A 24,156-nucleotide genomic window follows, 5' to 3' on the forward strand; every position below is an offset into this window, starting at 1 on the left:
CAAAATCATCGTCCTTTTCTATAGATGCTCAATATAAACCAGTAAATGTATAGATTACCCAAGTTGCTCAACGATCTTGAAGCCAATAATGGCATGATTCGCTTTTTGTCACACTCCGGTGATTAAAGACTTCAACAGAGCTAATCAGATCGAAAAGACATCTATCACTGCAAAGAAGTACTTAACTATATACTTTTCTCGATCACACAAGATGGAAAAATTGCAAGAAATATTACACACAAGCTTAACAATTCACCTACAACTACAACACTACAACAGATACTCAATAAATTTCAGTAAATATAAGATTACCTGAAGTTGCTCTTTTTTTATTTATTGAATACCATGAGGTTTTAAGCCGAAACCCGTAATTCTCCAAAGCCCGAAATCACATCATGTAATATTAGTTTCATCTCAAACGTCACTCGAACCGGCGACCTCTAAGCATGTAAATTGCTTAACGATCTTTGGAGCCAAGAATGGCAAAATCACAATCCCACAATGGAAACAATATAAAAGTTAACTAAGCTAATCCAACAATGCAAAGAGGAACTCTATAGAGATTATATTATTTTCAATCATACAAGAAAAAAAAATTGCAAAAAATATTAAACACAAGCTTAACAATCACATGCTTTATGAATAGTATCGGATACGATAGGGGGTTAATTCGACACTAATGATGATGATAAGATCCAAAATGCTGAAAGAGGTAAGGGAGGGTCCAATAGTTATTGGTAAACTTTACGGACACTAGCAAGAAAAAGGAAGCCTCCTAATTTCCTTATAGCAATGGTCAAGAGAATCTCATTCCACTAAAACTATTAAACCTTTATTATGTCCTTTAAGGGACTAGACTCTAATGATCATTATCATATCAAAGCTTCTATCAAAACTTTTGTCCCTTCACTAAAATTTTATGTGGTAGCTAAAAGAATGGTCATTCTAAAAATCTCTCATTTCAAAGTATATATTCTTCCAACTGGCTTATAACCCCACACATTGCTTTTCTCCTCCTACATATAAGGAGCTCCACACTCCCTCAAACTAAACCAATTCAAGTCATCTCTATCCGTCAACAATACAAACCAACCTTCTCAATTCCTCTCTTTTCATCCACATTTTCACTAGCTAATGGCTTCTAGTTCAATGAGCACCTCATCATGGACAGCTAGAGAGGACAAGCAATTCGAAATGGCGTTGGCGAAATTCGACAAGGACACTCCTGACCGTTGGCAAAAAATTGCAAGGGCAGTTGGTGGGAAATCAACTGAAGAAGTAAAGCGACACTATGAATTGCTCCTTAGGGATGTGAATGACATTGAGTCAGGACGCTATCCACAACCTAGGTACCGTAACACTAATTGAAGCCATTAATAAAATGCCTTTCTATCAAGAAGAGGACATTTGAGAGAATCTATAAAGAACTAAGAATTTCGATGTATTTCTTATATTCTATTTGCTTTCTTTTTTTGTTTTTTTTTTTAATTTCTGTTTGGTTTTCAGATATATAATAATCTCTCTCAATATCCATCCTATTCTAATCCAATCAATTTAAGTTCATATAGTAACAGTCTCGGAACATTCTATCAGTTTTATGGATTAAGCATACGAAAAATCAGAAATCATCGAGATTTGATCGATCAAACTTCGTATAAGTCGAAGTCATTATTATTTATTTATGATAAATTATAAATCGAAGTTGATAGAGAAAAGCAAGACTTATTTTTGCACTATAAACCAACATCAATGCGTAGCATGAGATCAATAAACATAATCTTCACACTGAAATCGAAGGATTCACGAAACAAAATTATTGATGTTCAATGAAAGAGGAGAAGATGAATGTTTCGAAGTTCGGTAACGGAGTAATTATGACTGCTAATATCCTTCGGGTTACCGTGAACTACACGTTATGTAAGCAAATTTTGGGCGGGAACTTTTACACTCTTTTGTTTCTTAATATACACATTTATTTTTAAAATATTTCAGTTGTTGAAAATTAACTAATACACTACAAGCTCAAATATTTATATATTTCTCTATATAGAAATAAATTTATGGACAAAAAAACGAAAATATGCTTAAACGTAAAACTAATATAAACGATATTATTAAACACAATTTGTATAGGGGAAAAAAAAACGATCAAAGATTCAATTCTCCTGTCAAAGGATCAAATGTGAAAAATGGCCTTACAAATGGGCTAAAATATGGGCCTATATTTAATTTTTGGCCCATATCTGGATTCGAGTAGTCTCCAAACAACCGATGTGTCATACATAGCTCACAAGTCAGTCATAACTCATAACCTAGCCACCGTGGGTTTATGCTCGGGCCTACCGGAGAGACATTTCCGACGACTGTGCACAATCATTTCTATTAACCTTGAGAGTACCATTTTCTCATTCCGAAATGTTTGAATTGTAAAAGGACTTTTGTTTCTTGCTTGGGGTTTAGGAGGCTGCTTTTTAGTCGTATTTCAATGGCTGCTTCTAGATTATGTTCCGCGGCGGCGATAGCTGCTGCGTTCACTTCAATGTCGATGTCACAGAACCGCGCTTACGCTGACTCGCGATTTCGCTTTCCTTTCTTCTCTTCTTCACCTCCGGCAGAAGAATCTCCAACCGATCATAAGTCTTCTTCGAATTCTAAATCGGAGACTAAACCTGACTCCGATGAGCCTAAAGGATCTGGTTTCGATCCTGAGTCATTGGAAAGAGGTGCTAAAGCTCTTCGTGAAATCAATAGCTCTCCTCATTCCAAACAGGTGATAATTGAATCTCTTTCGAGAAATCAACAAGCTCTAGAGTCGTTGATTCTTGTGTTTTGAGACGTTGCTTACATGTTATTGTGTTCACCAGGTGTTTGATCTAATGCGAAAGCAGGAGAAGACTCGATTAGCTGAATTAGCGGCTGAGAAAGAACATAATGAAGCTATTCAAGCTAGCAAGGACATTGTTAGTAACTTGCTCTTCCTTATGTTATATATTGAAAATTTGAGCATGGAGGTTTTGATATGATGTTCCATTGCATTGTCTTTCAAGTTACATTCTCTAAATCTTATTAGGATGTTGGAATCAACTGTCTTTTCGGTGTCTTTGTTGTTTCCTGCTTCAAAGTTTTGCTGAACATTCGTTGCAGAATCTGAAATTTATTATGTTGTAACATTTTAAGTCTGGGAAGCGACAAATATGATTGTTTTATGGGGCTTTGAATGAGCAGGAAAGACAGCGGAAATTGGCAGAGGATCAGAGAAATTTAGTGCAGCAACAGGCCCAAGCGAAAGCGCAAAATCTTAGATATGAGGATGAGTTGGCCAGGAAGAGAATGCAGGTACATTTTTAGAAAGAAACTGTGAACCTATGTGTAACATTTTAAGGTCTTGTGAGGGTTCTTTACTGAGAAGAAGTCTTTGACTTGGAAATTTTGCAGACAGATAATGAAGCTCAGAGACGGCATAATGCTGAATTGGTTTCGATGCAAGAAGCATCTTCTATACGGAAAGAGAAAGCAAGAATTGCCACGGAAGAACAGATTCAAGCACAGCAGCGCGAGACTGAGAAAGAGAGAGCGGAACTTGAGCGAGAAACAATTCGCGTGAAAGCTATGGCTGAGGCTGAAGGCCGAGCTCATGAAGCTAAACTCACTGAGGAGCAGAATAGAAGAATGCTTCTAGATAAGATAAATGGTGAAAGGGAGAAATGGCTTGCAGCAATCAACACGACTTTCAGTCACATTGAAGGTATGGAACTTATAAGCATTGTCCCTTAGATATACACATCTTGTTATACTTAGATTCCCTCAGTTTCTAGTTTCTTTTATATCTGTGGTTCTCCTTGGATTTTTCTGAAATTAAGCAACCTTCTGAGGAATATTTGAGAAGACAATCACCTGGCCAATTATGATTCTCTTCTCTAGGAAGTTATATGCTTCTGATATTTTGGAAATGTGGCTTCATATTCACTTCCCTATATGATCTTGGCAGGAGGAGTAAGGACCTTATTAACTGATCGAAGTAAATTGATTATGACTGTTGGAGGAGTTACGGCATTAGCCGCTGGGGTTTACACAACTCGGTATGCATTGCTTAACATGATTTAAGAAGCCTAACATAAGTAAATTGATTATTATCGCATTTTTAAAACTTATACAGCTGTGATTTAAGAAGCCTAATCGTTCTTTTCTTGACAACAGAGAAGGTGCTAGGGTTACCTGGGGTTATATCAATAGAATTCTTGGGCAGCCATCACTGATCAGAGAATCTTCCATGGGCCGATTCCCATGGGCAGGCTCAGTGTCTCAGTTTAAGAACAAACTTAGCACAGCTGCAGGGGCAGCAGCATCTGCAGAAGGAGAAAAGCCTCTTGAAAATGTAATTCTCCATCGTTCTTTGAAGACGAGAATTGAGCGTCTTGCAAGAGCCACAGCAAATACCAAGTCACATAAAGCACCATTCCGAAACATGATGTTTTATGGGCCTCCAGGTACCGGAAAAACTATGGTGGCGAGGGAGATTGCTCGGAAGTCGGTGAGTTTGTTTTCTTTATGCAACAGAGAACCTGAGCCAAGTTCAGGAATCTACAATAGATTGAACCATTACATGCCTCACTTATTTACATCTGTTTGATTATTTCGTTCTGCAGGGTCTTGATTATGCTATGATGACAGGAGGAGATGTTGCTCCTCTTGGTGCACAGGCTGTTACAAAGATCCATGAAATATTTGATTGGGCTAAGAAATCAAACAAAGGGTTACTGCTTTTCATCGATGAAGCTGATGCTTTCCTATGCGAGTAAGATGCTTTCACCTTTTACCTCAAGCCTTCAGTTATATTACTGATTCTCATCTACTAGACCTCTAAAATATAGAATATAGTTGAACAAAAATTTCTTGTATTCTGATTGCAAACACAATTCCACAATGTAGTATAGTCGCAGTAGGATCAGTGGATTGTTCTTGCGCATTGTTACTTCTACTGTATCTCCAGAGTTCTCTTGTCTTAATAGTTATCAAATTCTTGATCTTTTATCACAGACGTAACAGCACTTACATGAGTGAGGCTCAGCGCAGCGCTCTGAACGCGTTGCTCTTTCGAACCGGTGATCAATCGCGGGACATAGTCCTTGTCCTGGCTACAAACAGACCTGGAGATCTCGACAGTGCAGTCACTGACAGGATCGACGAAGTTATCGAGTTTCCTCTCCCTGGTGAAGAAGAACGCTTCAAGCTCCTCAAGCTCTATCTCAACAAGTACCTAATGGGTGACGACAAGAAAGGTGAGAAAGACTCAAACCTTAAATGGAGCAACTTGTTCAAGAAGAAGAAGTCACAGAAGATAACCATTGAAGGAGACCTAACCGACCAAGTGATTAAAGAAGCTGCAAAAAAGACAGAAGGCTTTTCTGGTCGTGAAATCGCTAAGCTTGTCGCCGGTGTTCAAGCTGCGGTATATGGACGACAGGATTGTGTCTTGGATTCCCAACTTTTTGAAGAAATTGTGGATTATAAGATCGAAGAACATCACCAGAGAATCAGACTTGCGACTGAAGGTGGCCAATCGTTTCCGTAGATCTTTTTGTATCACCGAATCACTCCGTTGTTTCGATTCTATTAAACTGAAATAGTAACATTGTTTGAGTAACCGGTTCAATTTCGGTTAGCTGGAATTTGGTCCAATTTTTATCGTAGGTTTCCCGGTTATACAAACCGCTTCAGACACATGTGATGTGACCTCTCTAATCTTATTGCTTTCAAGTTTCAAAGTGTGGTCTCTGAGGGGAACACGGCCAGCCGTATAATAGGACACGTGGTGAATACTCAGAGAAAGCTCCACAACCAAACCGCATCCTTGGTTGCCACGTAACCTCGTGCAAACACGTGGCGAACAGTAACCGCTTCTCGGAAAGACCTCTGGTCTTTGGATTCGAACGTCTCTCTATAACTATAACTTCCGAGGACATTGGAACTAGGATCAAAACTTTTTAAAAAGGGACAAAACTAAATTGGTCATAGCAAATTCAAAGAAGTTTGATTCGGAATCACTGGTTAAAGAGATGATGGAGAGAAGAAGAACGGCATTGGTATTGTTTGTGGTAGTGGTGGTGTTGACGTGGCAAGAGGGTGTATTGGGGAAATGGTTAGAGTCGACGGCGAAGGAAAAGACCGGTTCATGGGCTGGTTGGGTCTCCGACAAAATCACCACGTAAGTGATATCTAATATCCGAAACTGAAACACACCTGTGGTTGAATCTGTCCTTTACGTAACCATCACGTTGATCCAATTCAGTCTATACTTTCTCTCATTTGGATGTTAAGTACGTGTTTAGTGAGATTAGTAATGTCTTATTGCGTTTTTTATTGGAATCTTTAGATTCGTTCACTACATTGGATATTTACGCATGTATTTGGCCGTAGTTAAGTGAGTGATTGAGAGGTAACGTTTTACTTCTTTTCCCAGTGGATTTGGTACTAAGAAAGAAGAAACAGGAATTTATCAAAAATCTAAAGATGAAGCAAGAAAAGCGGCTCAAGCCGCGGAAAACTATGCTTATGACAAGGCAAATTACGTCAAGGACTCTGCTTACGACAATGCAGGTTACGCCAAGGATTTTGCTGAGAACAAGGCAGAGTACGCAAAGGATTTCGCTTATGACAAGGCTGGTGATGCAAAGAACATGGCATACGAAAATGCGGGCTATGCTAAGGATTTTGCATATGACAAGGCTGGTGATGCAAAGGACATGGCTTATGAGAAAGCGGGCCATGCCAAAGATTTCGCCTATGATAAGGCAGGCAATGCTAAGGACATGGCCTACGAGACAGCGGGATATGCAAAGGATTTCGCCTATGATAAGGGAGGCTACGCGAAGGATGTTGCCTATGATAAGGCAGGCAATGCAAAGGATATGGCATATGAGAAGGCGGGAAATGCGAAGGACATGGCCTACGAGAAGGCGGAACACATAAAGGATTTCACATATGATAAAGTGGGATCTGCTTACGGAAGTGCACAGAGTATGATGGACTCTGGTTATGATAAGGCCGGTGATGCCAAGGACATGGCCTATGAGAAGGCAGGCATAGTAAAAGACATGGCATATGATAAAGCGGGGGATGCAAAGGACGTGGCTTATGAGAAGGCTGGCATTGCCAAGGATATGGCCTATGATAAGGCGGGCAATGCCAAGGACATGGCCTATGATAAGGTGGGATCTGCTTATGGCAGTGCGCAGAAGGCAAAGGATTCTGGTTATGAGAAAGCTGGTGAGGCCAAAGACTACGCCTACAAGAAGGCTGGCAATGCAAAAGACATAGCTTACGAAAAGGCCCAAGATGCAAAAGACTTTGCATATGACAAGGCGGGTTACGGATACGACAAGGCCGGTGATGTGATTAGGATGGCAACGGATAAGAGCGGTGAAGCCTATGAAGGAGCCAAAGAAAAGTCAAAGAGTGCCAAAGACACGGCAGGAGAAGCAATGGATGATTCTATTGACTACATGAAAGACAAATCACACAATGCCAAAGATGGAGCAACTAGAGGATTTGAAGAAGCCATGGAAAAAGTCGGCGAAAAGTACGGTGTAGCCAAAGAATCCACAAAATATGCTTATGAAACCGCAAAGAAAAAGGCTTCTCAAGTTGCGGGAGAAATAAGAGACCGTTATGCTGAGCTCTAAAATCAATTTGTTATACAATAAACACAAAGTCTTTAAGTTAAAGCAATGTTGAACAAAGAGAAGTAAAAATAGTATATATATATATATAGAAATCTCTTACAAATCCTTCTTCTTTGCTGCTTGTTTATTGTTGTGCATCCAAACTTTAAACACTTGTCTTTTAACTTTAATCTCACGACAAAACCGATTCACTTCATCATCTTCTAGTTTTGTCATTCTCCAACCAATCTTCTCAGCAAACTCCATCATCTTCTCCTTCTGTTCTTCATTAAACTTTGTCCTAAACCGTTTCTTGGGTTGATAATGATGAAACTGATCCACTCCATAACCACTAAAAGATTGATGAAACTTGTTTAGATCCTCCGTCGATGACTCCGCCGCACAACCACCACCACCACCAAAACTCATCATTATCGGAGACACGTGGCGGCTTCCGAGTGGTCTCTGTGAATGGCCAAAGCTATTGAAATTGACAACAAACAAACCATCGATCTCTTTTCTATGGAAGCTCCGGTGGCAATCACAAGCTGCACAAAGAAGAGACTCCACCGTGCCTTCTTCCCCGGAAGACATAAACTCGCCGCAACCGTCGACAACGTGTCCACCGGAGCTCGCCGCGTGATTCTTTTGGCATTCTCTATACCTTGCCTTCCCCGGAGAAGTAGTTTGAGGCCTAGCGTATGATCTTGGAGCATGAGATATAGAAATTGGGTTAGTATCAAGATCCGGATCCGGATCCGGGTCCGACCCGTTTCTTTTGGTGGTGGGTTTCTCTTTGTTGGCGGTTTGGGAGTAAGTGTACGGAGGAAGACGATGATGATCTAGAGCTGATGATTTTCTTCTTGTCATCTCCATTTTCTCATCTTTCTTCTCTCTAACTTCCATCTTTTCTGATCTTGAAGCTTCTGAATAAAGAAAACCCTAATATATAACTTTTCTCTTAAACAAACATTAAAACTTTCTTAGTAATCTCTCTCCAAAACCCTAAGCTATTTTGATTAAAGAAATCATCATAGCTTTAGCTTCTCATAAACCTATAGAGAAAATGAAGATGATAAATATCTCTTCCAAAGTTGAAACCTTTTTAAAAATTTTGACTTTGACTTTTGTATTAGTGATAGCCCACCAAAACCTACTAGACTAATCTCAAGTCTACAAGCAACTAAATTAAAGGGGAAAACTTATCTAACCCCATTTAAGAAGAGATCAAGAAAAGAAAATAAAGTTTAGGTCGTTACTAATGGAGAAAGAGAAAAGAGGAGAGAAGAAGACACTATTGGTCCTTCTAGAGAGAGAATTAGAGAATCGTGTTTCCTATTGCCCATCAATTTCCGAGAGAGAAAAAAAATCTAATGAAGGAGCCAAGTGGGTTTGGTCTGTGCCAATAATAATAATAACACAGTCCACTAAGAAACAAGAGATGGAGAGAGAAAGTAAGATGTGGACTTGTAGCAGACAGTGCCACGTTGTTTCTCTATCATACAGTGTCCGCACATTGGTCGCAATACATCTTTCTTTTATTGGTTTTTAATGTTGAGTAATGATAAAATTATCTTGTGTTAATTAAGTCGAATGTCAACAATTAGTATAGTTGATGAGATTAGTGTCTGTGGCTTAGCGTAAAATTAGCGATGTAAGTAGGTTTAGTACGATCAGTGCAACATATTATGGTGCATGCATTAAATATTGTTTGTAAAATAAAATGAAAGATTGAATACCTTATGAACATTTACTTTGTAAAATAAATAAGATAACCAAAATATTGTTTGTAAAATAAGCGAAAATCGAATTGGTCGAAATATTTGTAATATATGGTATGGTCTCTTATCTACTTTGATCTGATTTTTAAAATTCAGACAACCAAAATAAGATGATTTGGGCAGAATTTTTTCTCAACTCTTTTATTTTGCGCTAATTAGAGTAACCAATCACATTCTTAATGTTTTTTTCCGTACACACCCTTAATGTTTAAAGTTATGAAAACATACAATAAATAAAAAAAATGGAGTAATCGACAGTGTTTTGACCGGATTTGTGTTTCATAATGCAATCCTTACACAATTCTCATTGGAGAGCTTTATTTCATTTTATTTTTTTGGGAAAAACTGGAGAGCTTTTACCGGACTTTTAATATATAAAAACTTATGAAAAAAATTCTTAATAGGCTTTTCTTCCACTTGTCAATTTATATTTAATATTAAATTTTTCATTTTAGTGTAAGTTACATTAAAATAACAATATTTATTGTTAAGATATTCAAAATAAGTATCTAATGGATGAGAATTATGGTTTAGAAGAATAAATATAAAATCAAAACAAAAAAAAAGAACAGAAAGTGGACGAATGATGTTCTACTTGACATATAAAACTAAAACTAAATCTTCAAACCAAGATATATATATATATATATATATATATATATATATATATATATATACTTTTAGTTACGGTTGATTTCTCCAAAATGGAGCCAAAAGATCAGTAGACCATGATAGAAGAACAAAAAAAGGATTTTAGTGCTGGATAATGATTATGATTCGTTGATGACATACAGGATTATTATCATTTGTTTAGTTAGTTGAACAATTATATTTAAATTGAATGGTCAGTCTAGATACATGTAACTATATGCATTTCTCATGTGCGACATATCTCATCCCATATGCTGTTCCTCGCGGCCACACGTTCGGGGAAATCTAACTTGATTTTTTTTACAATAAACAATACTAGTACTTCGTGAAGAAAAAGAATTACTAACATTTTGAGATTCTTAATTTCTAATAATGCCTTTTTTAGAAGAAAAAAAAATCAAAGTTTAGGAGAGAGGAAAATAATAATATTCTAAAGTTTACAACTATCATCTAAGAAACTAGTATATATCATTCTATCATTGTACTTTTTTAAATATAACATTTATCATTATACAAAAAAATTCATAACATCCTATGAAAAATAAATAAAACTTAGGCTTCTTTCATTTTTTAAATGTGAAAAAAACAGACACAAAATCTTAATAAATTGAAAAGGGAGGATTATAAAGGAAACAAAGCCTCATTTGAAACTTAAGTATAATTGTTTTGAAGTATATTACTGATATCTATTTAATATGATTATATATTTATATATATGTAATGATAATCTATTTTACAATTAGTAGAAATTATTATTTTTATTGATATAACATATTTTTTTATGTTTCATTTAATAACATTTTATGATTTGGTCGAGTAATTTAGTGATTCTTTTTATAAAAAAAAATAGTAAGGAGGAACATTGGACCAGACAAAAAAATACCAAAAAAATACAGTAAGGAGGAACATAAATTTTGAAGAAAATAATAGGAATGACTTCTGTCATTCAAAAAATGATTAAAAATCTTTTTGTTCAAAATGTTTCATACAAAATAAATAAATAACATGTTATTTTCTAATCATAGCTCATCATATAGAGGCCAATTTCCTTTTTAGATTATAGCAATATATTACAACAAGAAATTTATATCTAAAAATAGACTTATAAATTTTAAAAAACTAGCTAATAGTTTGTTGATTAAACAATTAAAGTGCTAGATTTTTACTTAAACATAAAATAATATGTTATATTAATGATATTATTTTTACAATTAATGATATTATTTCAATTTAAGTAAGAACTAAAATAACAAATTGATTAAACAATTAAAGTGCTAATTCTTTTATTTTTGGATGACATGACATTTAAGAAGAAACTATGTTGAATAGTGAATACAAAGCACAAGAATCTATTAAAAAAAAATCTTTAAAAGCAAAAAGTCATATGCTAATCAAAATGAGTGGAAAGTTCCATCTTGAAAGTTTTTCTCCTTGATTAATCCTTGTGATTATAACTCATTACAGATGTAAAACACATAATGCACAAAAATAAAAATTCATGATGTTACTATGTTGGTTAAAAATTATTTAATTAATTTTTATGATATAGTGAAAAATAAATAACTGATTGTAACTTATATGTGATCGATTAAGCTCTAACGTATATAAGAAAACCATGCCAAAAATGGTATACAAAATTTTATATTATGACTTTAAAATTTCCAAAAAATTCTAACATAATGTTGATTAAATTGTTCGTTATGTTTTATTTTATATACCAACACCATAATTTATATAGATAAACAGAACTGGCGTAAAAATACATTAAAAATATATATCTACATGACCAGGGGTAATGCATCTGGATTCTCTGTCTGGTAACAGAATATTTTCTACATGAATTTAAATTGCTATTGTGTTAAAATATTTCTCTAACCTTTACTTTTCTTAAACATGTCGGCAATGACAACTAGTTATGGATCAATTTCCGAGCAATCAGATAAGAGAAATATTAAAATAATTGTATACTATTGTGTATCTGCTATAATTATATTTATTTTAGAGTATAAAATAAAAATGTTTGTATGGTAAAATTCGTGTAATGCACTGGGCATGCACGTGGCAGTTCCCCAGCCTTTTTTCTTGCACTCTTTGACCGAGTGGCGAGTGTTAATTGCTTTTACTATGGTTGATGACACTCTAATTACTAGTAGTTGGACGACAGCAGGTAAATCAGTAAAGTAATCATGCTTATTAAAAATACTAGGAGTATTATTTTTGTGTTACATTAAGCTCACCCTTAAAATAGATAAATGCAACAAAAGATCTATTTACTTCTAAGACATTTCTTAAAATTATTAAGTGTAGAGAAGAATGAAGAAAACTTGATTAAAAAAAATTGTGTGTTTGGTCTCTAAAACTGAGAAATTGATGAGAGTTTAGAAATGAAAGTCACACAATATCATTACTCTCTCGTTTTTGTCAATAATTTATTCATAACTGATGTTACAGTATTTATTTTAATTTTTATTTTCCACTAGCATACTTGAAAGGCTGAAATGAACCCAAAAACAAAAAAAACAAAAACAAAAAAACTTTAAACAAAAACTATATACCTAATACCTAGATAAACGAAAAGTAAAAGAACTCCAAAAATGAAAGCTAAACGAGACTAAAAAAGAAACGCACCAACTTGCTCACTTTGAGTTCTTGAAGCTCAATGACAATCTGGTGGAGCCAAGCCAAGTGATTTAAGGGAAATTTGATTTTATGTTCATTAGATTTTAAGAAGAATATGCAGTGGTTCTTCTCCTCAAGAAGAAGAACAAAGATGTGAGAGTAATGAGAAGAAAAAAAACGAAAGGGTTATTTCGTATGCTTATAGTAGTTGAAAATAAGGCAAGTATTCAGATATATTTAGAGTATCTCCACCAGTAGTCTCTCAATGAGATACCTGACAAAAAAATATAACTAAAAAATAAAAAGTAAGAGAGAAGGAAAAAAAAGTAAGAGAGAATGAGAGTTGAGTTTCTCGTAGGAGAAACTTTGAGAATCTATTGTCATCCAATTTGGAAAGTTGTCATCGTACTATTAGTTCAACTATTAAATAACAATTATTATATATGTCTTAATTAAAATATTAATATATTTTTTTTTGAGAAACTTTCCTTACTTATACTTAAATTCTTGATGATAGAAAAAAAAAAAAAAAACATTTTAGTGGATTCAATATGTCTTCGGACCCATTGACACTTTTGTAATTGGGCCGTATAGATATTAGGCCCTATAACTAGAAGATCCTCATTCTCTGATTCATAGAAAATCAAAATACTAGTGACATAGAATTGAACCATAGATTATTTTATGAAATATAATATATCAGGTTACATTATTTTGAAAGAAGAACTGAAACCAAAGAAATAAGATAAATAAATTCATTCGGTGTTGATGTGAGAATCGATTACATCCAAATTAGTTTTCGGAGTAAACTGAAGCAAGAAACTTTTTGAGACGTCTGTTATAGACACAAGGTCTCTCCAAATGTGCCAAGTGACCTGCTTTTTTTATACTCTCCATTGTTGCATTTTCGCCTAGTTGCCTTTAAAACAAAATATAAACGAGACTAAATTTATGTAATTAAAGAAGAAAAAAGTACTGTATTGAAACTTACTCTTTCATGCTCTTGGCAAATTCAAGGTTAAAAATTTGATCACTTTCGCCCCACAGAAGATGTATTTTCTGCCAAACCAAAAAAGAATAATAATATCAATTGATGCGTTAAGTAGTAAATTTTAATTATATTTTAGATTTAAGTTGTATAAATATATATAGCATTCTTATAGTATGGAGAAATATTATTTTATATATGACCATACCTGTTGAAAACGAGGGATTGTCACATCTTTGTTGCTGATGACCAAAGCTTCTAACAATTCTGCTCTTTCCTTCCTATTGGTAATCATCACCTTCACATTTTGCAAAAGAATGTATATTACGACAGCACGTCCAAACTTAGCCCCGGGCGTTCGGATATTCGGGTCGGGTATTTTATGTTTAAAAATTTAAGATCCGTTCGGGTAATTTAAGATTTTGGGTCGGGTTCGGGTTCGGGTTCGGGTTTATTTATATATTGAAATATTAAAATTTTGTATGTAAATCTATTAAATTACTTGAAAATTTCAAAAATTTCTAAAACAACACCTGTAATTTTGCTTGAATATATTTAAAAATACACAAAATAACTAAAATATCCAAAAAAATCCTAATATTTTCTATATATAAGTATAAATATAATTAATATATACTTATATTTGAGATATGTTTAGGTACTTATTCGAGTTCGGATTCGGGTTTTTCGGGTTTTGAAGTTTAGACCCGTTAGACTATTTTAAAAGTTCGGGTCTAGGTTCGCATCAGGTTTTTCGGGTCGGGTTCGGATCGGTTCTTCGGGTTCGGGTATTATGCCCAGGCCTGACCAAACTGATTCTTAACTAATGATTAGGAGTTCATAAATATAAGTTTTTGCAAAATTAATAAATAAAAGGTCTCGGTAGGTATAAAGTTAAATATAAAACCACATACCAATTTTTCTTTTTTCTTTTACAAACATATATATATGACTAACTTGTCTATCTTTTGTCGTTAGAGTTTGTAAAACAAAGCTAAAACGACAAGATAGCTACTAGTACTTACAGCTATACTATAGTCTGATTCCATATTTACTATTTATTTTTAAATTATTATTACTGGAATTTGTAATCTAGTTATGACAAGCTCTTTATCGAGCTCCGGGATCAATTTCGTGTCCATATTTGACCATATGGATACTTAATAAAGTTGCTAAATATGTTTTTAAGAAAAATTATACTATAGAGAGCCAGTGGCAGAGTTTGAGTAGGTATATACCTCAATGAAATCCTTGAAGAGCCGTTTCGGGAACCACATGGGTTTATGAACAGCAAGGGTGAAGAGAGTCTTGAGCCCTTTAACCGAAGTTGGTAACAAAAGATCCGCCGACGACTTAAATCCTAACTGGTTCAAATTAGACTCACTGATCGTATCAGTCATCGCGAGTATCGAACCTGATAAAGAAAAAATTGTTCTTAGTGTATGTAAGTTTTAATAATGAAATTACAATGTATAAATATAAAAAAAAAATAGACTTTTAGAATAATTTACGGTATCTTGTAATTACTATTATTGATATACGAAAAGAGGAGTGTTAAATGTGATCTTGAACTCGCGGTATGGGAGTAATTTCCAAGACCATGGTTTTAGGAAAACCGACACACCAAAACTCGCAAAACATTGTAGCATGTTTTAACCACTCGCAAAATATTGAGTCATCCAAAATATAGTAATCACCTGAAACCACCATGGCTTGAACCATCTCAGGGTACTCCTCGGCGATCTTGAAAGCAACCATGCCACCGTAACTAAACCCTACAAGAGTAAACTTTTCGATACCGAGGATACGAAGAGACTTGACTAAACAGTGGGCTTGAAACGCTGGTGATCGATCCGCGTTGTCGGAGTAGGACCCACCAAAGAAGAGGAGGTCTGGTATATAGACTGAGTACTTCTTGGCTAATGATCCGACCTGGAACTGCCACGTCACGATCCCTTCGGCTGCAAAGCCATGGATGAACAATAGGACTGGTTTCGTAGGTTTTTGGGGTTCCACGGCAAAGTTTTTGTCAGATTTTTTGGTTTTTTTTAGGGTTTCTTTTGGGATCCAGAAGTTCATCTTTGTCCCTGGTTCAAGCTCTACGGTGTAAGGAATGACACCGGCCAATTTCATGAGGCGGTACAACAATGGTTTTTGTAAATCCACAAAGTTCACCATTGTATGTACTCTTTTTCCTTTCGTTCTTGTTTGGATATATTTAGAGGGAGAGAGATGTAAGAAGATGATCAATAGCAAATGGAAGGTGAAGATTTTAAAGCTTCTTGAGTTGGGATTAATTATAATGTATCTGGTGTTGGGTTCTTGTTTATATTCAACCAAGCATTTATTGTTTTACACATTTTATATACATATCTTGTTTGACGTTTTGAATGATAAGTGACAACTTGCCAAATAGCATAATAAACTCACTAGTAACTAGAACATTTTAATAACAAAAGAGACCAAAACAAAAACTGTTTTTCTTCAGTCTTTTATGTAAATATTTAAGTTTTCGAAGTATAAGAATAAGTTTTGTAATTGTAATAATACTATCATTCTATTACACCTGTATATACAAATTTTGTTTGAAGATTTCACCTTTTTCTAAAGTTACCAACCAAAACTAATAAACTATTAAAGTATTAATTATCAAGGGAAATCTTGCCTCATTTTAAATTAAATAAGGAAAAATTAGAGATGATGGAGTTCTTAATAACTTGCTTTGCATGTAATCTCTGAATCTAGTCAGAATTGGAAATCTGCACTTCCTACTTGTATCGGTATGCTGTAAACAAAAATTATTGTTCTTTTTGGGGTTAATTACTAGATAGTCAAAAAATGTTTTTGTTAAAATTCACAAAAAGGTTGTGGCTAAATCGTAAATAATGTGCTTATTCTCTTCATTTTTGTTTATTTTGTTTTCTATGAAAAGTGTGTATAACATATAAAAAATAAAATAAATTATAAATGCTTTATTACTCTTTTGTAAAATAATTATTTACATCATTGTAATATTGAATAAATATCTGAAAGACATATATCATCTACATTATTCATCTTCGTTTTGTTCCGGATGTTATTGGTCCCTTTCTTACTACTGCAAAGAAAGCCCACGTCCCATACCTCCTATGATTTTTATATTCTCAATTGGTTTTCTGAAAATATTTTATTATAATTATTGAGCTATACGCAATTAGACAATTACGCACATCTAATTTACGTACTATATAATTTATCTAATCTACTCCTCTGTGATTAATATTAATGAACCATTTCTAGACTAACCTCCAACACTTAAGTAATTAAACACGTCATCTTTGAGTGTTGTAGATGTAGTCACCAATTGTACCTAAAACGATTATAAGTTGATTGAATATGGACAAACCCAAACTGACAAGAAATCTCTATAACCTAACTACCTAGATCAAATAATATTTATTTTTAAGTATATCATACCAAAATGTTGAAACTTATATTTTCATTTCACTCCATCAACCCAAACTAACATCTACTAATTCTCTTATTTTAATATAAATTTCCTAGTCCGCCATATATATAAACGCTTCGTCTCCACTCTACATATTTAGCAACAACAAAGAAACCCCTAAGATTTTTATTTATTTTTTTCTCAATTTCTTCAACGATGAATGTATTGAAATGTCTAGCGATCATTTCCGTTCTCGGAATATTCTTCATACCTCGTTATTCTGAATCCGCTATATCTTGCAGTGTTGTGTTACAGGATTTGCAGCCATGTGTGAGCTACTTGACCAGCGGAAGTGGAAACCCTCCGGAGACTTGTTGCGACGGAGTTAAGAGTTTAGCGGCGGCAACCACCACATCTGCCGATAAGAAGGCAGCTTGTCAATGCATCAAGTCAGTGGCTAATAGTGTTACCGTGAAGCCTGAATTGGCTCAAGCCCTTGCTAGCAATTGTGGTGCGAGCTTGCCCGTTGATGCTTCTCCTACTGTCGACTGCACTACGTACGTTTTGAATGATATGATCGTGTCTGATTGTTTTAGTTGTCTAGTGTCTTGTGTTTTAGTTCAACTTTATATAGAAACTAACAAGCATTAAAGTTTGAGATACTATCTTTATAGTGAAGAACTTAAGGTGAACATAATGTTAACGAATATAATTATATTTGAAACTTTTATCTGTTGTTATGACTAATTTCCTGATTTATCTATTTAAAAAAAAATACTAACTCTAGGTAGTATAAGAATAGATTAAACAAATGATAGTTTACTTTGTTTACCATAACTTTGTTTAGAACAATATGCTTTTACTCAATTTTGATATAATTTGTATCTCTTATGCACTTATAATATTTAACATTTTTGAATTTTGTCTGTTTAATTTAAATTCTAAACTTTATAAAAGCTGAAATAAATAATACATTGTTGATTTTGTTTTTGCAGTGTTGGTTGAGAAATTCTCAACATTGATCAATGGTCCATCTTGTCCTAATTAAGTACGCAATTTATATCAATAAAGGCGCCGTATAATATATGTAGGCGAATGTACACATGTTGTAAGGTTCATTTAGTTTCTTCATGTATGTACATGTACATGTGTATTGTGTAGTTGTCTTTGTGTGCATTTGTGCATGCAATGCAATCATTTACCCCGGTGGTTTGGATATTACAGTGTTGTGAACTGATGAGTCATGAAAACACAGCGTTTCTTGATGTTGAATATTTTACGAGGGCTCTATGTTGAATCACAAACTAAAAATAAACTGTATCAATTATTCGGTTCTCAATATGAAAGGCGATTTGTCAATGGTCTGCTCTTTGTCACTTCGAGTGGCCTAGATTCGTGGTAAAATTTCTTTAACAAATAAAATAGATTCGTGGTAAAATTCACAATCATTTTCGAACTCAGCTTTTAGTAATACGAAATTCACAATCATTTTCTAAGCTTCGCCGTGTTATTTTCTTTAATCTTTTTAAAACCCAAAAACAGAACGACTTGCAAGAGATTTTGGGTAAATATTTGCTGAGGTGGGAAGCATATTTTTATGTTATTTGTCAAGAACATGTTAATGTTCTGAAGCAGTTGACTTTATTTTATACTCACCAAAGACATAATTACCATTACTACAAGCTCTTTCAACAATTATAGTATCCAAGATTGTAGATAGAAAAACATTTCATTAGGAGTTTGAAATTCACTCTTCCCGGAACAGATTTTTAGCAAGTAATTTCCACTTACATTACTTTGCCTCATGACCCCTCACTAATTGTTTCACTCAGATTTGTCTCCCTTATAAGTGATCTCAATTCTCAAACTTGTCTTTTAAATACTTTTTTTTTTGTGTAGGAACCAAGAAAAGAGCTAGAAAATCCGCCAAATTTAAGTAACAATACCCTTTTGGCTAATTTTGCATTCATATGATATGAAATAAAATGCGAGGACGGTATTTGTATTTGCTAAAAAGAAGCAAAACTAGATCACTTAACGTTGCATCGAAAAATGTTAAAGACTTAAAAAGACGATATGAAGTAAAGTTGAAATATATGTATCATATACGGTCAAAGTAAGTGGAAACATCATGAAAAGGGTTATAAACTACGTATTTATCATTAACACCAATATAGCTTTCAAAAAAGTCGTGAAAAGAAAACACAAGTAGCTAGAGTCGAAAAAAAAAACTATAACAATAATGAATTTGACCAAGACTGGTTTTACTTTGTGTGATAGAATCTATGATAATTAACTTTTCATCATCATCATCATGATTTATATAATTAACGTTTCTTCTTCATCTCGTCAAAATGGTAAAGAAGGCGATCGAAGTCGGACTTGCTCACGTGACACTCAATTCCAAGACATAAAAGAAGAAGCCGTGACGTTATCCACGTAGGGATATTCCATCTCCGGAACCGGTGAGAAATATGGAACTCTTTGTGTGTTCTGATGAGCCCACGACGGCGACGACGAGGCATAGTGATGATGATGATGACTGTAATAGTTTCCACCTCCGTTGTACGAATTCTCTACTGGGACTTCTGCCGCTGATGAACCTCCACCGGAGATCGTTAAGTTTCTGGCCGTCGCACGCCTCTCCTCTTTCTTGAATCGGATTCCACACGCGTTACATAACGACTGCACCAAGTTAACATTGTATATGTTACATCCAAAATATCTTTGAAAATGTAGTTATTATAGACATGTGATTATATGGAGATTGTATAATAAATATTAGGGAACAACTTTATAGACTTTATACAACTTGAATTAAAAAGATTTAAAAAGAAATCACTTATTTTGTTTTATGGTTTAGGGTAAAGTTTATTAACAAAAAAATAAAAATAAAAATAGTTTAGGGTAATGTATTTATGGAAAAAAAAAATATAAAACAACCAAGAAAGTATATGATGTTACAAAATTTGATTAGAAAAATAATAGTAATTTTTCATAGAATAGTTCCGCATGGTATATAACAGTTTGAGTTTTTTGAAGTTTTGAATTGCCAAAATCATACTTTTTTACTTTCATTACAATCTAAATACTTTTTCAACAATCCATGTACTATTTTCATTAGGCATATTTATCTATGGACCTATGGTCATCTCGGCATTGACACTTATCACATTATCTGATCGTACATGATCTATTAATTAATTACCTTAGGTCCTTTTGGTCCGTTTCTCCATAGAGGAGTTGAAGTGGTGTCGCAGCTAGCACAACGGCGAGGTAGGCTATGAGCAACACCACCCTTCTTGTACGAAGAAGTCTTAGCGTTTCCTCCGTGAATATAAAAGTCGCCGGAGATGTTGTTAGAATTAGCAGAAGAAAATCTATGGTGGTCGTCGAGACGAGTAGAGGGTGTTCCAAGTGAGAGAGTGCAATCAACAGAAGTTGATGAAGAGAAATTATTATAAGGATCGTAGTTGTGGTGGTTTTGGTCGTCATTTTCCGAGGAAAAAAACATGGAGAAATTAGAGTTTGTTTGGTATCCCATCATGAAATTGAAGACTACAGATAGAGAGAAAAAAAATGGATAGAGATATGCGTGTTGTTTTGGTGGCTTTGTGATTTAAGTTACAAGTTACAAACTGAGACATGGTACATATATATAGACAGTTGGAAACTTAAGTAACGACAAAAGGGAATTTGGTCTGTGGTAGCTAAATGTGATCGAATCTATTAATGTAGTGCAGATTACATTATTTGTTACTTTATCTAAAGAAAGCAACAATTCTACAATGAAAATGAATATTCTCTAGGGCTTTAAATCATTGAATATTATTTTTGTCGGAGTTTCTTGGTATGGAAGACAAATTATTCGACAATTCTATTTTCGACGCCGATTTGATACAGTAAGCAATAAGACTTCGTCGGCGAGTTATGTGTGCTCGCAAGTCGCAAGAATTCCACACTGACATCAACCAAGAGTATATTTATTTCAGTTGTTTACATCCAAATTTAAATTCATGATATTTTTACTAATCCTATTCCTCGCCTTAGAAAACGTAGTTTATCTCCGACTCGTTTCATTTTTATTGGATATCTTCAAAACAAGTTTTCCATGTAAACAATACATGAAATGAGTAGTCTCCTTTTGATGTTTGTTTCAAATAAAAGTGAATACAAGCACACTAGTAAAGGTAGTTTAACATTAGTAAGAAAAATACAGTAGATTTGGCATTTATATATTTTGATGAACTTAAAAGATCTTATGAAATAATATCTTTTAGACCATCTTCATTGGACAACTTCATCTGAGACCATCTAAATATTAAACTAAGAAAATCAAAACCAATCAGAATATTACACATAGTTCAAGAGGGTCTTCAAAGATGTCTTCAGTGTCTGGTTAAAGACATTTTTGTTTCTCTTTCTTCATTTGTGTCTTTAATTAAATATTAAAAAACTGGGAAGACATCTCCATTTATCACCAATGGAGATGCTCTTAGTGCCGATACAATAAAGTAATAATGATAAGTGTTGTGTATCTGCAGTTTTAGTGTCGGACGGGGTTGGTCAAAAGAGGCCCACGTGAGTGACAATGTCACGGTTTTCTAAGGATCTTGTCTCTCTTAGATTACCAAGCTCCTTTCACTCATCCCTCGTCTAAACATTCATTTTCTATTTTGATATCGATCACCATAACAAAAATATTGAACTATGTATATTTGTTGTCAAATCTGAATTTCGGGTAGAGAAGATAATGTGGAACTACCATGCATATATACATATATACTTTCAAAAACCAAATTTAGAGAAGTCTTTAGTTATTTGTCGTTTTAGAACAATGTCAGTCATCACTACTATTGGACCAGGGAATTGAAAACAGTAGATCTAATATTGAAGCTTCTTAGACATAAAAATGTATATATGAAAATATATATGTTAAGAACTTAAGATAGTAGAATTATTATTATTATTTTTTAAAGATGATAGAAACTAAGGTGAAATAGTACTGTTTAAGCTAAGAACGAAAATAAAAAGGGTAAAGTTAAAGAGAATTACGAAGTGAGATTCTTGGCAATGATCAAAAGCAACATCTTGTGTTCTTTCTTTGGCTTGGGGAGCGAGAGATTCAATTGATCAGTCAAAGAAGCAAACTCCAACTCAAAATATTTTTAAAGCAAAAAAAGTACAAAAGCGAATAAACTCAACTGGATATATTACACCAAACACTCAATTGCTACTTCTTTTTCTTTTTTTCTTCTTCCTTTTCCCAATTTTGGGTTATATACTTAGTTCGTTCCTCTCTTAAAGTAGATGATGTTTTCGCCAAGACAAGAATATTAGTAAATAACTAAATATCAAGTCTTTGATAAGCTTAACACGAAAGCAAGTTGGCTTAAACGTAAGGTGATCTCTTCAAATAGTTTTTCTAATGAAATATATATGCATTTTTGGTTGAAGGACCAATGATTAAAGGACTCGTTCTAAAGTTAGAGACCAAAATTCGAGTTATAATTACAATTATAGGTGGTCACCGTATATTTTGCCGTAAATATGAAGAATACCTTTACTTTGTCCATTTCTTATTTTCTTGTGGCACACTCCAAATATGAAATGAAATTATACTTTAGTCAGGAAATAATATGATCAAACAAGATTCAAAGAATGTTAAAAGATTCAACAGATCGACCTAAAGAGAGGAAGAGTCAGGCTTTAAGCGAACATAGAGAATCAAATCGGAGTTGCTATTGGTGATCTCTTTTGTTTAACTAGGAGGACTACCGCTTTTAATTAAAGAACACATGCACTTTGTTTCATGAAACAAGAAACCTAAATAACGATTACCCCAAGACATTAAGTATTCGGCTTTGGCAATAACGCCGTTTATAAATCACATAATTATATTGTTTTTTTGTTAAAGAACGAGATAAATATTTTTTGAATCATCTAATATTCAAATATACAATTTTTATGCACAAATGTGATTAAAATGCATTTGATGTCTTACACACTAATCATCTGGGTCTGGGATCGGAATTTACAAACGTTAATTTTGTATTTGAATTTACTTGTTAAAAAAAGAATTTAAACATTATACTTAATATTTCTTCACTTTCATTCTTACAAAACATGTTTGCAAAATAAAAATTGAAAATGTCAAACTTTCATTTAGTTGCATTAACAATCAATAAATAAATTTTTATAAGCATATTAAAATTGTGAATTTAGTTAAAATATACATATTAAATTCAAACATAAACACAAACAAACAATGAACTCAAAAAATAAAATAATATGTACTTTATTTTGTACGTATATATCAAAGATGCATGCATGCAAAAAGAATAAGAGATTAAATATGATCTAACCATTAATTATGTTTTTTGTTTGTCAAATTACTGATGATTAACTCGCATCTTGGATCCGTACTTTATGATACGGTCCGTCTCCAACACTCAAACAAGAAGAAGAAGAAGAATAAAACAAAGAGAATGACAGCAAAACAACAAAAAAGAAAAAGAACAAAACATTCCCTCAAAAGGATCAAGATCGGATTGGTACGTGTTTCTTTTTCTTTGTTTCTTAATAACGTTTCATTCTCGAGTTTGACCGTTTCACTTTCTAGATGACGTATGGTCCACTTATCCTCTTCAGGTGTATGTTCTACTTCTCGTTTTCTAAACCTATATGTTTATAGATGATTTAACCTTAAGTACACAAGAGAAAACCAACCTCTAATCCACAAAGTGATTCAACCGTAGAGGGATCGAATCTATATATAATCTGCAACGATGAGTGTTATATTTTAACAGTTTTTAATGTATAAAAGTACTCTACGAGATTCAAAGGCAGAGAAAGAATTTTACCATCTATGAAATTTGTATATAATTAAACACTATGTAACCAAGTGATTAATTATATACGGATAGCTTGAGAAATCATTTTGGTAGATTGAGAAACTTTTGTCTCCTGGTTACGGATAGCTTGGGAAGGGTCTCTACTTTATACCTATTCTGGTTTCTGGCTTAAAAG

General features: G+C 33.8%; 7 protein-coding genes across 10 annotated transcripts; 4 read left to right on the plus strand and 3 right to left on the minus strand.

Annotated features, from left to right (window-relative positions):
* The first annotated feature begins 982 nt into the window (after nucleotides 1–982).
* RL4 (RAD-like 4) lies at nucleotides 983–1,652 on the plus strand. The gene has a single exon (NM_001084443.2). The coding sequence runs from the start codon at nucleotides 1,135–1,137 to the stop codon at nucleotides 1,366–1,368; it is 234 nt and encodes a 77-aa protein (NP_001077912.1). The 5' UTR covers nucleotides 983–1,134; the 3' UTR covers nucleotides 1,369–1,652.
* Nucleotides 1,653–2,291: 639 nt separating this feature from the next.
* Nucleotides 2,292–5,765, plus strand: AT2G18330 (AAA-type ATPase family protein). Its single transcript, NM_127390.4, has 8 exons — nucleotides 2,292–2,770; nucleotides 2,865–2,960; nucleotides 3,226–3,336; nucleotides 3,436–3,745; nucleotides 3,989–4,079; nucleotides 4,198–4,531; nucleotides 4,647–4,795; nucleotides 5,038–5,765. Exons 1-8 carry the CDS (start codon nucleotides 2,486–2,488, stop codon nucleotides 5,570–5,572), a joined length of 1,911 nt encoding a protein of 636 aa, NP_565435.1. The 5' UTR covers nucleotides 2,292–2,485; the 3' UTR covers nucleotides 5,573–5,765.
* A 189-nt stretch (nucleotides 5,766–5,954) lies between these two features.
* Nucleotides 5,955–7,771, plus strand: AT2G18340 (late embryogenesis abundant domain-containing protein / LEA domain-containing protein; the record flags this gene model as incomplete). 3 transcript variants are annotated; one of them, NM_001335592.1, is made up of 3 exons in its annotated part: nucleotides 5,955–6,205; nucleotides 6,461–6,659; nucleotides 6,726–7,682. In NM_001335592.1, the coding sequence occupies exons 1-3, from the start codon at nucleotides 6,057–6,059 to the stop codon at nucleotides 7,680–7,682; spliced, it is 1,305 nt and encodes a 434-aa protein (NP_001323621.1). In that variant the 5' UTR covers nucleotides 5,955–6,056. The 3 variants fall into 3 exon arrangements, with proteins under 3 accessions (NP_001323621.1, NP_179425.1, NP_001189549.1); NM_127391.3 differs by having other exon boundaries at nucleotides 6,461–7,771; NM_001202620.1 differs by having other exon boundaries at nucleotides 6,101–6,168; nucleotides 6,461–7,718.
* HB24 (homeobox protein 24) lies at nucleotides 7,674–9,053 on the minus strand. The gene has a single exon (NM_127392.1): nucleotides 7,674–8,738. The coding sequence runs from the start codon at nucleotides 8,565–8,567 to the stop codon at nucleotides 7,779–7,781; it is 789 nt and encodes a 262-aa protein (NP_565436.1). The 5' UTR covers nucleotides 8,568–8,738; the 3' UTR covers nucleotides 7,674–7,778.
* A 4,303-nt stretch (nucleotides 9,054–13,356) lies between these two features.
* On the minus strand, nucleotides 13,357–16,087 carry AT2G18360 (alpha/beta-Hydrolases superfamily protein). Of its 2 annotated transcripts, NM_127393.2 has the most exons (5): nucleotides 15,398–16,087; nucleotides 14,939–15,114; nucleotides 13,909–13,998; nucleotides 13,704–13,771; nucleotides 13,357–13,631 (listed from the first exon to the last, which is right to left on the minus strand). In NM_127393.2, exons 1-5 carry the CDS (start codon nucleotides 15,876–15,878, stop codon nucleotides 13,505–13,507), a joined length of 942 nt encoding a protein of 313 aa, NP_565437.1. In that variant the 5' UTR covers nucleotides 15,879–16,087; the 3' UTR covers nucleotides 13,357–13,504. The 2 variants fall into 2 exon arrangements, with proteins under 2 accessions (NP_565437.1, NP_001325079.1); NM_001335593.1 differs by having other exon boundaries at nucleotides 13,357–13,771.
* A 1,101-nt stretch (nucleotides 16,088–17,188) lies between these two features.
* On the plus strand, nucleotides 17,189–18,525 carry AT2G18370 (Bifunctional inhibitor/lipid-transfer protein/seed storage 2S albumin superfamily protein). Its single transcript, NM_127394.5, has 2 exons — nucleotides 17,189–17,684; nucleotides 18,123–18,525. The coding sequence occupies exons 1-2, from the start codon at nucleotides 17,344–17,346 to the stop codon at nucleotides 18,130–18,132; spliced, it is 351 nt and encodes a 116-aa protein (NP_179428.1). The 5' UTR covers nucleotides 17,189–17,343; the 3' UTR covers nucleotides 18,133–18,525.
* Nucleotides 18,526–19,212: 687 nt separating this feature from the next.
* GATA20 (GATA transcription factor 20) lies at nucleotides 19,213–20,783 on the minus strand. Its single transcript, NM_127395.3, has 2 exons — nucleotides 20,336–20,783; nucleotides 19,213–19,812 (listed from the first exon to the last, which is right to left on the minus strand). The coding sequence occupies exons 1-2, from the start codon at nucleotides 20,672–20,674 to the stop codon at nucleotides 19,525–19,527; spliced, it is 627 nt and encodes a 208-aa protein (NP_179429.2). The 5' UTR covers nucleotides 20,675–20,783; the 3' UTR covers nucleotides 19,213–19,524.
* Nucleotides 20,784–24,156: the final 3,373 nt, after the last annotated feature.

Source organism: Arabidopsis thaliana, chromosome 2, assembly GCF_000001735.4.
Source record: "Arabidopsis thaliana chromosome 2, partial sequence".
NCBI lineage: Eukaryota > Viridiplantae > Streptophyta > Magnoliopsida > Brassicales > Brassicaceae > Arabidopsis > Arabidopsis thaliana.

Bases quoted from the DNA above. Each gene is read 5' to 3' on its own strand.
- RL4 (NM_001084443.2), top strand. From the start codon at position 1,135: ATGGCTTCTAGTTCAATGAGCACCTCATCATGGACAGCTAGAGAGGAC.
- AT2G18330 (NM_127390.4), top strand. From the start codon at position 2,486: ATGGCTGCTTCTAGATTATGTTCCGCGGCGGCGATAGCTGCTGCGTTC. The intron at 2,771-2,864 runs GTGATAATTGAA...TGTGTTCACCAG, and splicing joins GCTCTCCTCATTCCAAACAG to GTGTTTGATCTAATGCGAAA. The intron at 4,080-4,197 runs GTATGCATTGCT...TCTTGACAACAG, and splicing joins GCTGGGGTTTACACAACTCG to AGAAGGTGCTAGGGTTACCT.
- HB24 (NM_127392.1), bottom strand. From the start codon at position 8,567: ATGGAAGTTAGAGAGAAGAAAGATGAGAAAATGGAGATGACAAGAAGA.
- AT2G18360 (NM_127393.2), bottom strand. From the start codon at position 15,878: ATGGTGAACTTTGTGGATTTACAAAAACCATTGTTGTACCGCCTCATG. The intron at 13,999-14,938 runs GTATATACCTAC...CAAAATGTGAAG, and splicing joins TCTTCAAGGATTTCATTGAG to GTGATGATTACCAATAGGAA. The intron at 13,632-13,703 runs GTAAGTTTCAAT...TTTGTTTTAAAG, and splicing joins TTTGCCAAGAGCATGAAAGA to GCAACTAGGCGAAAATGCAA.
- AT2G18370 (NM_127394.5), top strand. From the start codon at position 17,344: ATGAATGTATTGAAATGTCTAGCGATCATTTCCGTTCTCGGAATATTC.
- GATA20 (NM_127395.3), bottom strand. From the start codon at position 20,674: ATGATGGGATACCAAACAAACTCTAATTTCTCCATGTTTTTTTCCTCG. The intron at 19,813-20,335 runs GTAATTAATTAA...AACTTGGTGCAG, and splicing joins ACGGACCAAAAGGACCTAAG to TCGTTATGTAACGCGTGTGG.